The sequence below is a fragment of the Halichoeres trimaculatus genome, unplaced genomic scaffold (genome assembly GCF_033239565.1).
Source record: "Halichoeres trimaculatus isolate MK-OKI-2021-1 unplaced genomic scaffold, fHalTri1.1 fHalTri1_scaffold_2, whole genome shotgun sequence".
NCBI lineage: Eukaryota > Metazoa > Chordata > Actinopteri > Labriformes > Labridae > Halichoeres > Halichoeres trimaculatus.
The window spans coordinates 36,417,866-36,435,768 of NW_027437180.1; the positions used below are offsets into that span (position 1 = coordinate 36,417,866).

A 17,903-nucleotide genomic window follows, 5' to 3' on the forward strand; every position below is an offset into this window, starting at 1 on the left:
TTATGACCCATGAAGCAGCATGTTAAACTTACCTCCTACAACAGTCACATGTACAGTGGAGTTATGATGTCCTTTCTCATTTTGGGCCACACAAACATAATCCCCACTGTGTTCAGCTCCTGTGTTCTCAACAGTAAATATCTCTCCTGAAGCTTTAGGTGAGTCTTCATCCTTCTTGTACCAGGTGTAGTTAGCTGCTGGGTTAGCATCACTGCTACAGGTCAGAGTCACTGAACTACCCTCCACTATCTCACCTGATGGACTCACTGACACAGAGGGAGGCTTTGGAGCATCTGGAGGGGAACAGAAAAAATTAGTGATTTGATTTATTCACTTTTTGTCTCACTGGTTCTCAGATTCTGCTTCATTACATTCAGTTTCTTGTGACTACTTCTCTTCTCATGGCAGACTGTGAGTTTAAAGGCACATGTTGCCCCCTACTGTACAGGAATGAATGACAACATGACTCATTTAAAAAGACAGAAACAATATCTTAAAAAAAGTTTTACACAGTGATGGATTTTGAATTGATTTGAAATTGTTTAATTTGAAGAGTAAAAATAAGAATAGAACTAACAAACAACAGAAAGTCAAAACATAGAAATCCTCAGTTTCAGAAACAACACAAACAGTTTTATCACTGATTTAACTTGTATGTACATTTAAGAAAAGGAATAAGAAGCTGTAACACTTTTTTAAATACCACTCCTTCTCTGTGATTTATTTAGAAGTAATGATCCAGTCTGCTTCCTTTTTCAGATACCAACATACTAAACATCCCTTTGCTGACTCGCTCTCATCATTGAGTTCTTCCCCTGGTTCAGCTGCGTCTGGAGGAAATGGGATAAAACTAGAGTTACACTTGGAAATGTGACCCTGAGTTTGAATCAGTCTGTTTTCTTCAGTGCAGGAGGCTCTCACCTCTCTGGACCTCACACCATGTCTTCCTGCTCCTCTGTGTCTTCTGTCTGTGCTGCAGGGACGGCTGAGACGTTCTCATAGACAGGATCAGAGCCCAGCTGATGAAACATGGTCAGATTATATCTGAAATGTCTTCAATCAGGTTTGCTTTCCTTTCAAACTTTAATTCACACCTCATCTTAATCTCTTCTCAGAGTATTTCTGTACCAAGTTATCATAACAGTGAAGGAGGAAAGTTTTTTCAGCAGTCTCTCAGTCTCACCTCCATCATCTCTGCAGGTTCATTTGGTTCAGTGGTGGAGCTGCCAGTTTTCTTCTTCCTGGATCAATGCTCCAACTGCTGACTTGAGGTGGTTTTACCTCATCCACAGAGTCAGGAGAAGCAGAGGAGTCATCATGAGGAGCATCAGAGTCAGCCTTATGAGATGTATTTGTAATGTTGAGATCCCTGAAAATAAAGAAATAGGTGGAGAAGGTGTATAGGTATTTTAGATAAATTACTCTTTTTCTTTTTCCATCACTTATGAGATATTAAAATGTGATGTCATCCTTCTTGTAGTTAGCTGCTAAGTTAGCATCACTGCTACTGGTCAGAGTCACTGATCTGTCCTTCATGATTTCAACTGATGGACTCACTGACACACTTTGATCAACAGCTGCTGTTAAACAGTCGTCACATAGAGGTATCATTGTGTTAAAGTAGATCAGGCTGAATCTGTATATTTGTTGGCTAATAGAGGCGTGCCACAAGGTTCTGTTTTGGGCCCAGTGCTTTTCTCTATTTACATTAATGACATTGTTTCTGTGGACGGGCATTTCAAGCTGCAGCACTCTTCCATAGTCACTGGTTTCTATTCAGCATTTCTCGACTAACCCAGCGTGTTAAACTTACCTCCCACAACAGTCACATGCACAGTGGAGTTATGATGTCCTTCCTCATTTTGGGCCACACAAACATAATCCCCACTGTGTTCAGCTCCTGTGTTCTCAATTGTAAATATCTCTCCTGAAGCTTTTGGTGAGTCTTCATCCTTCTTGTACCAGGTGTAGTTAGCTGCTGGGTTAGCATCACTGCTACAGGTCAGATTTACTGAACTACCCTCCACTATCTCACTTGATGGACTCACTGACACAGAGGGAAGCTTTGGAGGATCTGGAGGGACATAAAATTATTGAAACACAAAACTTAAAATCTTTTCATTTCCATACCACAGTATAAAATAAGAACTACAGTGTTACAACTGAAATAAAAGCTGTGAGGCTCTCATCCTCATGTCTTGTATGAATCAGTGTTTTTTTTATCTTTTGTAAAAGTTTCAGATCTTGTCAGACAACTGCTACAGTAAAATGTGAATCATTTAATCATAAGAAAACACAGGTTAACTACTTTATTAAAGATGTTTCCATCCTACTGATACTGCCTCCATCTAAAACCTGAACCCATCCACCAGAGTGACTCACTGAAAAGAAAAAAAGCTTTCAGCTTCATGTTTGAAACATTCATCATTAAATTATACCCACAGACCTCTTGTAACAATATCTCTGAACAGCTGTACGGACAGATGTCTATAAAAATTAGAAAATGTATCATAAACTAAAAGAACAATCAGGTTTGATCAGCACAGAGAGCTTTGAAAAACGGTTATTATCTTTTTGAAGCTTTTGATACAAACTGTTTCACTCACATTTCACTTTAACAGAGATGGATTCAGACGAGCGATTCCCCAGTTTGTTCTCAGCTTCACAGTAATACTCTCCAGAGTCAGAGGACTGGATGGAGCTGAAATATTTTCTACTCTTCATGTCAGTTTGACGTCCACGATTTCCATTCTTCTTGTACCAGGTGTAGTTAGCTGCTGGGTTAGCATCACTGCTACAGGTCAGAGTCACTGAACTACCCTCCACTATCTCACCTGATGGACTCACTGACACAGAGGGAAGCTTTGGAGTATCTGGAGAAGAATAGTGTTTTTATATTATTTTGCTGAAAAAGTTTCATTTTTTAATATCAACTGTTGAACTCATATAAAATGTATTCAGTTGAGCCTTTTTCACCACAGCACACATCAGTATTCAAAGGGCAGAAATGTGAGCTAGTGGTGTACACCTGAGTTTGACTTAAAAAATAATATTCACTCACATTTCACATCAATAGAGGTTAAGCCAGATGTCCCGTCCCTCCCTAGATCATTCTTAGCTGAACAATAATACTGTCCAGAGTCAGAGGACTGGATGGACCTGAAGACAAGCTCTGATCCTTTACTGTGATAACCAAAATCTCTTGTCTTGATCCAGGTGTACTCAGGTGTTGGGTAACCATCACAGCTGCAGGTCAGAGTCACTCGACTGTTCTCTCTGATCTCATCCAAAGGATTCACAGACACAGAACAAATCGTTGGAGCATCTGGAGAAGAGAAGATGAGAAAATGACTTTAATAAATTGTGACCAACTGTCAGTTTCTTCATGGAGAAACTACAGAGATCCTAAAACTCATGAAGACAACAAAAGGCGTCTGTAGAGTCAGTGTTTGGTTTGTCTTTTCTGCTTCACTACAGAAACATGTTACAGCTGCATGGCAGACTTTGTGAGCTGCAGATACAAAGAGCTCCTTAAGGGGTTAAACACAGACAATCAATCTCTGTTCATGTGATCACACTCAGGTGAAAACGAAAACATCATTCTGGTTCTCATGTTCCTGTCCTGACTAAAGCCTCTCTGAAGGTTACACAGCCAGACTTTAACATGGAAATCAGTTACAGGGCTTAACGGAGTCAACATGTTTGTCTGAAGGATTTTATGAATATGATAAAAATTTGCTCAGAATAAAAAAAAGTCATCAAACTCACATTTCACTTTGATGGAGAACAACTCAGACTGGCTCTTTCCCAGCTTGTTTTCTGCTGTACAGTAATACTCTCCAGAGTCAGAGGACTGGATGGACCTGAATTGTTTTTTTTTTGTGTTTCCAGTTTGACGTCCTCCATTTCTATTCACTTTGTACCAGGTATAACGAGCTGTTGGGTTAGCATCACTACTGCAGGTCAGAGTCACTGCTCTGCCCTCCATCACCTCACCAGAGGGACTACGTGACACAGAGGGAGTCTTTGGAGCATCTGAAGGAGAAGAAATGCATCCATTTATTCATTCATTTTCTGAACCACTTATCCTGTTCAGGGTGGCAGGTGAATGGAGCATATCCCAGCTGTCATTGGGCGAGAGGTGGGGTACACCCTGGACTGGTCGCCAGTCAATCAAAGGGATGACACAGAGACAGACAACACAGGCTCACATCTAGGAAATTAACTTGGTGAGCATGGTTTTGGACTGTGGGAGGAAGCAGCGCTAACCGTTGCACCACCTTGCAGCTCCATGGAGAAGAAATGTTTTTATTTTATTTAAATGCCCAAGGAGTCTTTTTAAAACTATAGTGAGAGCACAGAATTGTTTTTAGTTGGGCTTCTCTCTTAAAAAAAACCAACCCTATTCATGAGACAGAACATAGAGGAAAAAAGGTAGTTTTTTTTTTACATGTTTTCAGATTTTGTCTTGGCTCACAGATCACACACAACCACACAGTTCTGTGCTTTCATGCATAAATAATGGTGCTTAACCCTAACCCAGAATAATATGACAACCAAATTCATGCATGTAATAATAGTTAGCAGATGAACCTTAATGTCATGTATCTGAGAAACGGTGTCAAAAAGCAGCAGACTGTGGAAGTGAAGGAAAATGAGCTGATGGGAAAAGTTTTGATAAACAAAAAACATAAGAAAACCAATAGTCAGCAAAAAACATACTTACATTTCACATCAATAGAGGTTAATCCAGATGTCGACGTCCCCATGTCATTCTTAGCTGAACAGGAATACTGTCCAGAGTCAGAGGACTGGATGGACCTGAAGACAAGCTCTGATCCTTTTCTCAGATGTCCATGTTGAGTCCTCTTGTACCAGGTGAACTCAGGTGCTGGGTAAGCATCACTGCTGCAGCTCAGAGTCACATCTCTGCCCTCTATCACCTCACCAGAGGGATTTTGTGACACAGAGGGAGTCTTTGGAGCATCTGGAGGAGAAAAACAGAATTTCTTACTGTTTAGAAATCTAAATGTTTAAACACTATGTGTTGAAACTTTGACACCATGAATCATATCACAGAGTTAAACATTATGGGCTCCAATTTCTTAGACCAGGCGCACCTGCCCTGTGCCGGCCTTTGCCACGCGCACTTTGCAAGTTTCCTGCAGTGCCAAGAGAGGCGCACTGAAGGAGCAGAAGAGCGCAGAGCTGCGCGTCCAGGCCTCTCTCCGCGCAAATGGCAGAGAGGGAGGAGAAAAGCCGTGAGTGGGTTTAACACAGCTGAGCGCTGTTGTCATCAATCAAATAAGCGCCTCTCCTCGCCTTTAAATGCCCTGCGGCCGAGGCGCAGCGTCTGATTGGTCTGAGTGATCCCCAGCACCCCGGAAACCGTGCTGGTAGCGGAGACGGTCAGAGCCGCTGTCCCTGCAGCAGGAGAAAGGACAGCGGGGCTCATCAGAGGACATAAAGCACGTCACCGTGTGGGCCAGCTCCTGGGACAGATTTAATCTGTTCCTTTGTCATTAATAGGAGTACAAAATGAAGAGAGAGTTACACAGCTGGCTTATCCATTCAGAATACTTTTGATCCACCTGCACTCCTGGTTTGCCAAAGAGCAGAACCTTTGGTGATATACTGTATACTCTCCTGGTGTCTCCACCTCATCCTCCTCACAATAATGTACTCCATCGTTTTAGATCACGTTAAAAATAAAGACTAAAACAAAGAAATATGGGAAATCACGGGTAAATCCTGAGTGACATACATTTATTTTGTCTTTTTTTTGTCTTTTCTCTCCCTCTTTTCTTTGAATTAAATGAAATGAGAGAACCAGATATATACTCAGTATCAGATGTTAAGGGTGTTGATTGTTTAATTGTAAGATGTGCATCAAACTTCCAGCTGCCGTCAGGTTAACTTTCCATTATGACAAACGGCTTTAATCTGACATCAGATGTGACGGGACAGTTAATATAGATACAAATGTATATACTGGCTCAGACGGTTACATTAAATAGTGATTGCTGTGATTGTTTATTGCATTAAAATGTGCCTGACACTCTGGAAACCTGCCTCTGAGAATTTGTTGACATGTGCGCCTGTCACCAAATTACAGCTGCAAAGTGTGCGCTACGCCTTGCGTCAAGAACAGACCGGGTTGGAGCTGGCGAGCTTTCAGCGCACTTTCTGCACTGTTTTTGGCACAAAATTGTCACTACGCCAACATGAATCTGCCGACACCTACCCCTGGGGCGCAGTCACACCCGTCTCTGCGCAGACGGTCTACTAAATTGTCAAATTGGCAGAGCACGGCGGTGCGCAGCACAAAATTAGCACTGCGCAGGCTGCGCCAGGCTTGCGCTCCCTGCACTGCGCCATGAAATTAGAGCCCAAAGAGCTCAAACACATTTTAACTTTCAAACACAGAAGAGTTTCATAGGAGAAGTTAAAGTCAAGTAGAAACAGTTCATCAAACTAAAGTCAAAGAATCTCTTTAGTGTGGAGGAAACTCACAGACTGCAGCAGAGCGCTGATCCTCATGGTTTTTCAAAGCACAGGAGTAACTTTTACCAAAGTCAGAGACTCTCAGAGAAGATGTCTGTTCATTCATTTCCTCTTCATCTTTATACCAGACATATGAAGGATTATCAGACAGATCACAGCTGCTCTCACACCTTAGATCTGCTTCAGTCGATACACTCTTCACCACTACTCGAAGGCCTGGATCGATGAGGAAAGAAAAAGGCTTTAGAATAAAATTCATTCTAAAAATGACTGCAAAAAGAAAAAAAAACATCATATGAGACTGAAATGCTAGAATGAAAAAATACCTGTGACAGTCAAAGTGACTCCAGGTGAACCAGTAAATCTACCACCTTGTTGGTTTGTTGTGAACCTGAACTTGTACTCAGCTGAGTCTGTCTCTCTCAGGTCTTTGATTCTCAGAGTGCAGTCGTTCTGTTTGAACAGATACTCGACACGACCTGAGTAGTCTGGGACTGATATCAGATCCACATAATGGTTTCTGTTCAGTTTAGTGAACCAGAGAGTTTCCTCAACTTTGGTATCAAGCTCATCTATTCTGGGTGGATATGTGTAGGTGCAGGGTATGTCCACTGTTGATCCTTTAGAGGCACAGATCTGATGAGAGGAGTAAGTCACTCCCCAGTCAGTCTGTCCCCTTACCACTGAAACACAGAGCACAGGAAACACCATCACATTTATAACATCAGAGGACAGATACAAAGATCTTTACAGACACTCTCTAGACGTCTTTGATCCATTTCCCTAAACATCTTTTCTGAGAAGCTTCTTTATGCAGACCTAACAGTCACAGAGGTCTGTACAATCACAAATGTCTCAGTGAAAGTTAAAAAAATAATAATTTCAGTTAATGGCTTTTGTAGTTTTCTTTCTCAAAGTACTTTCAAAGACCATAGGCGAGCTGTTAGCTGTGAGATCAGGATGGAGTGTAAAAAAACTTCATTCAGGGTGTGGGATGTGTTGTTGTATTGTTTCCTCTGTTCAGTTTGTGGTCAGATTAGCACAGAGTCTAAAGGAAGAGAGCTGCAGACCACAGATGTGTTAGAACAAATGATACTTTGCTCCTACTGAGCACAGCACTGGTGGAGGGCAGCAGCAGCTTTAGCAGAGTCAGAGACCAGAAATCCTACAGCTTCAATAGATTATCTTATTTGGGAGGATGCTGGTGAATGTGAGGATGAGGAGTGGGAAATGTGAAAGACGTGCATCTGGAGCTGGCTGAACTAACTTGCATGCAACACTCCATTTTTAGCCGGATAAACAGCTCAGTGTTAACCACAACAAGAGAAACATCACACTGACGTCAGGGAAAAAACCTGATGCATCTTTAAAGTTTGGTTCTCTTTTTAAAGAGAGGCTTTCTTGTTCTTTAATAAGATCCTGAAGCTGATGTTTGTTGCTTTTCCCTTAAGTTACTAAATCCTTCAGATGCACACTTAAAGCTTCTGTTATACAACTAATGTGACCGTACAAAACTGTAAATATCTCAGGTTTATAACAAAGGATGCAGAAAGATGTTACAAGCGTGAAAACATGAAACTCACTAGAAAAATAATTAAAATGATTAGAAACAGTATTTCTTCTTCACTATCAAACATTGAATCAATACAATAAATTAGGTGTCAAAAATAAATCTGTTGTAAACTAAATACACTAACATGAAAATAAGGATGTTCAGTACCTGGCTGAGAGAGAAGAAAGATCACCAACACACTCACTGCTGCGTTCAAGTTCATGGCTGCTGTTCTCCTCCCTGTGAGACTTCAGAGAAAACCAAAGACATCAGGAGAAGGACTGAACACAACCTGTGCAGATAAATATCAATCATACCAATGAAGACCTCTACTCACAGCAGGTAGAGGAGGTCGTCTCTGCAGAAAATGTGTCCGTTTGGTCTTTAGGAGGAAGATGTCAGGCTGTTAAAATATATCAGCATCATTTCCTTTCGGTGTGACTGTTATACCCGCAACAAGTTCCCAAACAGCATTACAGCAATGACACCTTTATAAGCAACATGGGGACTTTATGTTTGTTGAAGATGAACTGACAAAGTTGTTGAATTTTTTTTTGTTTGTTTTATTTAGAACATATTAAGATAAAAAAAAAAAACAGGAAGAAAAGAAACTGACCAATGTTTGGATAAAAGGTGAAAATACAGTAAAGAAAGGTGTTGGATCAGCAGCTGCAGTGGAGGAGAAGTTTCCGGGTGTCTGTAGGTGTCATAAGACAGAGCTACAAAAAAAGTCCCACTGACACTTTCTCAAATACTTACATGGTCTTCAACAAGTCAGAAAAATCCTGTTTAAATTAGAGGAGACGCTTCAAAGCTATGATAAAAAGCTCGGTAAGACGACCGCAGAGCGAAAAGAAACAAAATATAAAAATGAATTAAAAGAATTTAAGGTCTTGACTCTGCGTCTTTGACACTCCAGAAATCAAAAATTTCACATATCTGTAGCAGACGTGTCATGCTGTGGTGTCCACTCAGCTTCATACTTCCATATATTCTGATTTTGTGCGCTGATGATGATGAAGTTTGATGCTCCCAGTGACTTCTGATCTGGAAGTGAAGGAGAAATGCAGACTAGAGGTTTCTGGGTCCAGGATTTCTGCTGGGTTTGTTGACCTTACTGTACAAAGCAGCTGGATCCTCCACAGTTTCCTGATTTCTGCTTCAAAGAGAGAAATAAATAAAGTGTTCAGATGAAACGTTTACAGCCCAACACTGATCACAATAAAGTTAAAAAGAGAAGAATTGGAGTAAAAAGAGTATAACTTTAAGAGGTGTTTACCTCTGGGCTGGACCAGCTCTGTTGAATCTAACAGCAGAGTACTCAACCAACTCTTCCTTCACGTCTTCCTCCTCCTCATTTGTTTTCTTCTTTCTTTTGGGCTTGGCTGCTTTGACGTTGCAGTAGATACTCTCCTCCTGTTTTTTGGAGAAGTGGATGGTGGCATATTGAAGATCGTTCTGCTGCTCTGACAGTTGGATCTGTGGACGTTGAACACATGAGAATTATTTTTCTTTCATAGACAGACTCAGATCACTAACAAAGACAGGGGTTACAACTGAACTCAAAGAGGAAAAGATATTTAATTCAACATTAGTTTAAGAAACTAACGCTGTTCTTGGAGTAACAGTTCCTGGTCATTCACAAGAGATGGGAAATAGTTTGTGAGTTCTGCTCAAGGCATTGTTGTGCTTCAGTTGGAGCCTTTGGTTGTGTTGCACTGGTTACCTCGGTAGTTTTTATTTCCCTCAGGAGCTCTCTGGGCAGCCACTGTCCATCCATCCAACAGAAACCATCATTATCCACTAATTCTCAGTCACGTGTTCCCTCCATCCACTTCCCAAGAAGTTCACGCAACCACAATCACAAGTACAGCCTACTGGCTGGACAGTTGTTCAGAAAACGACCAATTGACGGCCTCCATTACCCTATTCCACAAGTGCATGCTCAATACTTGTGTATTTGGTTTTCCATCGACGAGAAGTAAAGTTGGAGCCACACCTTTGTGTCACCATAAAACATCAGTACTTTACTGCAAACCTAATCGTTCTAGGTGGGATCAGCTGCGGGCGGCTACAAAGAGATGGCACTGGGTGTGTTGAAAAAGGCAGAGCTTTCTCCTAATCTGCGTTTCTTATGGTGGTTGTGACATTTTTTTTCCTGACTTTCTATTCCGTTAGATGGAGTGTGCTCATCTGTGTGTGTGTGGCTGGAAAAGGTGCAAAGCAGCAGATATGACCACAGCTTTGAGAGGTCTGTGTAGAAAAGTTGGTTTAAGAGCTTCAGGAGGAGAAGACAGAGGCTAGAGTCAGGGCCGTCACACATGGACGATGAAACACACCAAACTACTTCTGAATAACGTCAGAAGAGTCTTACCTGGACTGAGTAGAAAGAACTGATGATTATAACCCAGTGAGATTTTACTGATCACTTCTCTATGCATTAGCTCCTAATGCAAAATTCAAAGTGGTGTGAGAAAAGTAACCAGGTTTTCTCACCGGTCACACACACCAGCCGCTCAGAAGGCCAAAATATCAGCTCAAGAATTAGAAAGAACAACATCTCCAGAGTTTCAGTTCTTTTGTGTTGAAACTTTAAGGAATTTGTTTGTAAACAAAGGACAAAGAACACCGACTGATGGTGTCGAGCTTCTCTTGAGCAGAAACTGAACAGGGAGACCTCAGGCTTCTTATACAGCCTCTCTCAGCTGGACATCACAGGTGCTCCCATCAGCTGCTGATGGGTTAGAAAACCTGTGATCCAGATTTAGATCTCTTTCCTAACATAAAAAACAAACTTCTAATTTCACTCAAAGTAAAATATTAAGATCTGTCGCTAACAGAAGCAACAAGGATGGAGCTAAAACCACAGGATCTGAATCTCCTCACCTGGTCACAGTTGTCTGGTCTCTCTCTGGGCTCAGACTCTTGCTTACGGGTCCTCTTCTTTCTATTTGAGCACATTCATTGAAATATTTAAACTATGATATAAATATCAACACTGACATGGTTTGACTTTGAGGTTGAACAATCTTTTAGTGGAATGTAAGAGCTCACATGATCCATATGGCGACAAAGATGAGGATGAGAGCGATCATGATGACGGAGACTGTAGCTGCTGTGATCCCTTTCCATGATCCTGAAAAAAAGGTGATTTGAGTCATGAATTGTAAGAAATGGAAGTAAGGATGAGTCTGTTACATGACTCTTAAATTTATAGATGGACTTGACGAACACTGAGAAAGAGTTACTGTACTTAGCTGAGTTTATCACTACTGTGATGTATTTTTATGTGTTTGATTTTCCTATTCATCGTCCTAAAAGCTTTGGTTTATATTTTGTCATGTTTATCAAAGGTTAAAGAAAGTGAAGTGTTCATATTTCTATGAATGAAGAAAAAGGCTGAAGTCCATGTTGAAGTTAACTGCAATAGACTATGTGTTCAAAAAAACTATAGGCAGGTTTATTTATTTTTGAGAAACACTCATCATCAAAAATCATAAGAACTGAAATCAATGAGCAGAAAATCAATCAGTCAATCTGAAATGAGACCAGACCAACGTCATTTTATAACACATAAAGTAGCATGTTAAACTCACCTCCCACAACAGTCACATGTACAGTGGAGTTATGATGTCCCTTTTCATTTTGGGCAACACAAACATAATCCCCACTGTGTTCAGCTCCTGTGTTCTCAATAGTAAATATCTCTCCTGAAGCTTTTGGTGATCCTTCATTCTTCTTGTACCAGGTGTAGTTAGCTGCTGGGTTAGCATCACTGCTACAGGTCAGAGTCACTGAACTACCCTCCACTATCTCACCTGATGGACTCACTGACACAGAGGGAAGCTTTGGAGGATCTGGAGAGAGTTGAAAAATAAAGTTGAAAAAAGGGACAAGTATAAAAGGAGGTCTGACGTCTAACATTTTTAACTTACAGGATAAAATTCTTACATCTCCAAAAGTCTAAGGCATTAAATCCTTATTTTCTTATGATGTCATCATTATGTTGTTTTTCAATGAACAGTTTCACTTACACATGACATTAACATTGGTGTGTTCAGATTTCCTCCTCCCCAGCTCGTTCTCGGCTTCACAGTAATAAAGTCCAAAGTCGAAGGACTGGATGGACTTAAAGAGGAGCTGTGGTCCCTTTCCAAGAGGATTTGGTTCTGGATCTTCATCCTTCTTGTACCAGGTGTAGTGAGCTGCTGGGTTAGCATCACTGCTACAGGTCAGAGTCACTGAACTACCCTCCACTATCTCACCAGATGGACTCACTGACACAGAGGGAGGCTTTGGAGGATCTGGAGGAGAATAAAATTGTTTAAACACAAAACTTAAAATCTTTTCATTTTCAGTCCACAGCATGAAATTAGAACTACAGTGTTTAAAATCTGATGTAAAAGCTTTGAGGCTCTGATCCTTGTGTCTTGTAAAAATCCTTGTTTATCTTTTGTAAAAGTTTCAGATCTTTTTAGACGATTCCTGCTGTAAAATGTGAATCATTTAATGATAAGAAAACACAGGTTAACTGCTAATGTGAAGATTTTCTTCATCCAATTGATCCAGCCTTTATCTAAAACCTGAACCCTCTCTCAACACACTGAGTCAATTAAAAGAGGAAAGCTTTAATGCCTATGATAAAGAATTTCATCATTAAATTATGCCCACAGATTCGTTGTAACAATATTTCTGAACAGCTGTAATAATCAGCAGACACTTTAGGAATGAACAAATATACAACAAACTGACAAAACAATCAGGTTTAACCAGCACAGAGAGCTTAAAAATAAACACATTTATTAACTTATTAAAGCTTTTGATACAAACTGATTCACTCACATTTCACTTTAACAGAGATGGATTCAGACGTCCGACTCCCCAGTTTGTTCTCAGCTTCACAGTAATACTCTCCCGAGTCAGAGGACTGGATGGAGCTGAAATATTTTTGACTCTTCCTGTCAGTTTGACGTCCACGATTTCCAGTCTTTTTGTACCAGGTATAACTAGCTGCTGGGTTAGCATCACTGCTACAGGTCAGAGTCACTGAACTACCCTCCACTATCTCACCTGATGGACTCACTGACACAGAGGGAGGCTTTGGAGCATCTGAAGGAGAAGAAATGTTTTTATTTCATTTAAATGTCCAAGGAGCCATTTTAAAAGTCTGGTGAGGGCATAGAAATGTTTTTAGTTGGGCCTCTCTCTTAAAACAAACAACCCTTTACATGAGACAGAACACAGAGGAATAAAGGTTAAGTTTTTTTTTTTTTTTTTTTTACATGTGTTAGATTTAGTCTTGGCTCACAGATCACACACAACCACACAATGCTGTGCTTTCATGCATAAATAATGGTACTTAACCCTAACCCAGATTAATGTCACAATCAAATTTATGTATGTAATAATAGTTAGCAGATGAACCTTAATGTCATTTATCTGAGAAACGGTGTCAAAAAGCAGCAGACTGTGGAAGTGAAGGAAAATGAGCTGATGGGAAAAGATTTGATAAACAAAAAACATAAGAAAACCAATAGTCAGCTAAAAACATACTTACATTTCACATCAATAGAGGTTAATCCAGATGTCGACGTCCCCATGTCATTCTTAGCTGAACAGGAATACTGTCCAGAGTCAGAGGACTGGATGGACCTGAAGACAAGCTCTGATCCTTTTCTTAGATGTCCATGTTGATTCCTCTTGTACCAGGTGAACTCAGGTGCTGGGTAACCATCACTGCTGCAGCTCAGAGTCACATATCTGCCCTCTATCACCTCACCAGAGGGATATTGTGACACAGAGAGAATCTTTGGAGCATCTGGAGGTGAAAAGCAGAATTTCTTACTGTTTAGAAATCTAATCTAATCTGGTTGCTAGGCGCTACCCAAGTAGCTGCCTGTTGCAGCAGCTCTCTCGTCTTTGTCCGTTTCTTGTAATTTTTTCGTCTCTTTTTCGTCATCTTTGTATTTGGAGTGGATCATCACTTTGTATGGTTCATTGTCGGTCACGGACACCAAACTTTTTGTTGCTTCGGCGATATTTTTTACTACTTTTCTCCTGTGTTTGTCTGGAGATCCTACATGTAACCATGGCTGCATTGTTTACATGCAAAATTAGCTGTTAGCAGCCTGTAGCATGTCAATGCTAACTAGTGTAGGGCTTGATGATTTCCCTCGAGCTGAGGAGGAGGAGGTGAGGACGACGTGCTGGTTCTCGGATGTGAGCTGGGAGGTGACGACGTGGACCTGTCCTTCCATCCATCGTTGTTGGGAACTTGGGATCTAGCCCCGGGGGATGGACGAGCTAGCTGTGCTAACCCAGCGGCATCGTGCTGTTCACGGACGCGGCTGTTGGAGCTGACATCGAACGCCGGCGCCACATTGGAGGAGCTTCGCCTGCTGTGAGCAAACAGGATCCAGGAGACAGAGACTGAACAGACTTCTGGGGAGGCTCAGTCCTGGACCCTGTGGAGGTGGAGACTGGCTGGGCTGGAGAGTGGTGGACGAGTGGTGGACGGGATGTCGTCATCTAATTTCTTATGGACTTTTTTTGCACTTTCTATACTCTTTCTTACTTTTGTTTTCTTAAATGCTGCGGTGACTCCTGAATTTCCCCTCGAGGATAAATAAAGTATTTTCTATTCTATTCTATTCTAAATGTTGAAAGACTATTCTAAGACGGACTACTGAGATCATTGAAATTATTTTATTTGAGCCTGATTCTCTAAAAGAGGAGAGAGCATGGTTCAAAAGAATATGAGGAACACCCAAAAGTGACTTTGGTCTTTTTAGAGTTTGCCCATTCTCTCTAATGTTTTCTGGTCGTGACTTGTAAATTCTGGGTTTAGGTTTAAGTTTGGGTTAAAAAATGACACAATAACAGTGTGGTTTGATCATCCAATAGTTGGAGCAAACTGTGAATGAGTGCACCTTATTTTTTAAATTGATGTAAGAGGCTCAGTGTCACAAAGCTGCAGACTGTGGATACAGTGCAGATAGGAGTTGAAGGAGATACAATCAGTATGATCAGGTAATAAAAAATTAATGATAAATAAATCATACATTGATTTAAAACTAAGTATCACTCACATTTCACGACAATAAAGGTTAATCCAGATGTCTTCTCCATCCCTAGATCATTCTTAGCAGAGCAGTAATACTCTCCAGAATCAGAGGACTGGATCCACCAAAAGACAAGCTCTGATCCTTTACTGTGATATATATAACTATTTTGTCTCCTCTTGTACCAGGTGTACTCAGGTGTTGGGTAACCATCACTGCTGCAGGTCAGAGTCACTTGACTGTTCTCGCTGATATCACCCAAAGGATTCACAGACACAGAACAAAACCTTGGAGCATCTGGAGAAGAGAAGATGAGAAAATGACTTGAATAAATTGTGACAAACTGTCAGAGCTCCTTTTGTGCTCCTCTCATCCTCCCCTCCAAGCTTCATGGAGAAACTACAGAGATCCTAAAACTCATGAAGACAACAAAAGGTGTCTGTAGAGTCAGTGTTTGGTTTGTCTTTTCTGCTTCACTACAGAAACATGTTACAGCTGCATGGCAGACTTTGTGAGCTGCAGATACAAAGAGCTCCTTAAGGGGTTAAACACAGACAATCAATCTCTGATCATCTGATCACACTCAGGTGAAAACATCATTCTGTTTCTCATGTTCCTGTCCTTACTAAAGCCTCTCTGAAGTTTACACAGCCGGACATTAATGTGGAAATCAGCTACAGGGCTCAATGGAATCAGTATGTTTGACTTTCAAGGATTTCAGGAGTTTTGGAAAAACTCCCACAGGCTGAAAAAGTAATTAATCTCACATTTCACTTTGATGGAGAAAAACTCAGACTGACTCTTTCCCAGTTTGTTTTCTGCTAAACAGTAATACTCTCCAGAGTCAGAAGGCTGGATGTAGCTGAAATATTTTTTGCTTGTCCAGTCAGTTTGACGTCCCTTGCGTACAGTCCTCTTGTACCAGGTATAAGTAGCTGCTGGGTTAGCATCACTGCTGCAGGTCAGAGTCACTGATGTACCCTCCGTCACCTCACCAGAGGGACTTTGTGACACAGAGGGAGTCTTTGGAGCATCTGCACAAAACATCATTCACACAGACACTTTTCATTCAGTTATAAAGTCACTACATGGTGAAACTTTGACTCCATGAATCATATCACAGAGTTTAACATAATAAGTGCAAACACATTTTTAACTTTCACAGAAGAGTTTTACAGGAGAAGTTAAAGTCAAGTAGAAACAGTTCATCAAACTTTAGTCAAAGAATTCCTTTAGTGTGGAGGAAACTCACAGACTGCAGCAGAGCGCTGATCCTCATGGTTTTTCAAAGCACAGGAGTAACTTTTACCAAAGTCAGACACTCTCAGAGAAGATGTCTGTTCATCCATTTTCTCTCCATCTTTATACCAGACATATGAAGGATTATCAGACACTTTACAGCTGCTCTCACACCTCAGATCTGCTTCAGTCCATACACTCTTCACTACTACTTGAAGGCCTGGACGGGTGAGGAAAGAAAAAGGTTTCAAAAACAAGATTAATTATACAAATGACTGCAAAAAGAAACAATAAGATAAAATGAGACTGGAAATTAGAAATAAAAAAAATACCTGTGACAGTCAAAGTGACTCCAGGTGAACCATTGACACCGCCCTCTCCTTGGTTTGTTGTGAACCTGAACTTGTACTCAGCTGAGTCTATCCATCTCAGGTCTTTGATTCTCAGAGTGCAGTCGTTCTGATTAAACAGATACTCCACACGACCTGAGTAGTCTGGGTCTGATCTCAGATCCACAGTTCGTCGATAATAATCTGTTTTAGTAAACCAAAGAACACTCTGAATTACAGTAGTTTGGTGGTTTATAACTGGTGGATATGTGTAGGTGCAGGGTATGTCCACTGTTGATCCTTTAGAGGCACAGATCTGATGAGAGGAGTAAGTCACTCCCAGCCTTGAATCACTGAAACACATCAGGATTTAAAATTAGTTACATTTCAACAATTTAAGAAGAGAACTCTTCAAATTTTTCAAGTTGCAGCAACTTATTCATGTTCACAGATACGGTAAATGTCAAAAACTGTCATTTGTACAGTCTATACAAATAGTTTCTTGGGTAAACTCACAGACTGCAGCAGAGCGCTGATCCTCATGGTTTTTCAAAGCACATGAGTAACTTTTACCAAAGTCAGAGACTCTCAGAAAAGATGTCTGTTCATCCATTTCCTCTCCATCTTTATACCAGACATATGAAGGATAATCAGACGCTTTACAGCTGTTCTCACACCTCAGATCTGCCTCAGTCCATACACTCTCAACCACTACTCGAAGGCCTGGATGAATGAGGAAAGGAAAAGGCTTTAGAATAAAATTCATTACACCTATGTCTGCAAAAAGATAAAAACATCACATCACATGAGACTGCAATGCTAGAATGAAAAAATACCTGTGACAGTCAAAGTGACTCCAGGTGAATCAGTGACACTGTCTTCTTCTTGGTTTGTTGTGAACCTGAACGTGTACTTAGCTGAGTCTGACTCTCTCAGGTCTTTGATTCTCAGAGTGCAGTCGTTCTGTTTAAACAGATACTCCACACGACCTGAGTAGTCTGGGTCTGAACCCAAATCCACATATGTGCGTCCATTAAGTTTGGTGAACCAGAGAGTTTCCTCTACTTTGGTATCAAGCTCATCTATTCTGGGTGGATATGTGTAGGTGCAGGGTATGTCCACTGTTGATCCTTTAGAGGCACAGATCTGATGAGAGAAGTAAGTCACTCCCCAGTCAGTCTGTCCCCTTACCTCTGAAACACAGAGCACAGGAAACAT

The 17,903-nt window shown here is 40.9% G+C and overlaps 2 protein-coding genes across 2 annotated transcripts; both read right to left on the reverse strand.

Annotated features, from left to right (window-relative positions):
• Positions 1 to 8,279, reverse strand: LOC141800495 (B-cell receptor CD22-like). The gene is made up of 7 exons (XM_074683070.1): positions 8,225 to 8,279; positions 6,831 to 7,187; positions 6,571 to 6,720; positions 4,727 to 4,987; positions 3,185 to 3,325; positions 2,607 to 2,873; positions 1 to 293 (listed from the first exon to the last, which is right to left on the reverse strand). The coding sequence occupies exons 1-7, from the start codon at positions 8,277 to 8,279 to the stop codon at positions 1 to 3; spliced, it is 1,524 nt and encodes a 507-aa protein (XP_074539171.1).
• Positions 8,280 to 9,127: 848 nt separating this feature from the next.
• LOC141800503 (B-cell receptor CD22-like) lies at positions 9,128 to 17,903 on the reverse strand. The gene is made up of 13 exons (XM_074683081.1): positions 17,522 to 17,903; positions 17,318 to 17,408; positions 16,689 to 17,038; positions 16,370 to 16,576; positions 15,885 to 16,151; positions 13,614 to 13,874; positions 12,899 to 13,165; positions 12,091 to 12,360; positions 11,653 to 11,913; positions 11,111 to 11,192; positions 10,943 to 11,003; positions 9,336 to 9,535; positions 9,128 to 9,215 (listed from the first exon to the last, which is right to left on the reverse strand). Exons 1-13 carry the CDS (start codon positions 17,901 to 17,903, stop codon positions 9,128 to 9,130), a joined length of 2,787 nt encoding a protein of 928 aa, XP_074539182.1.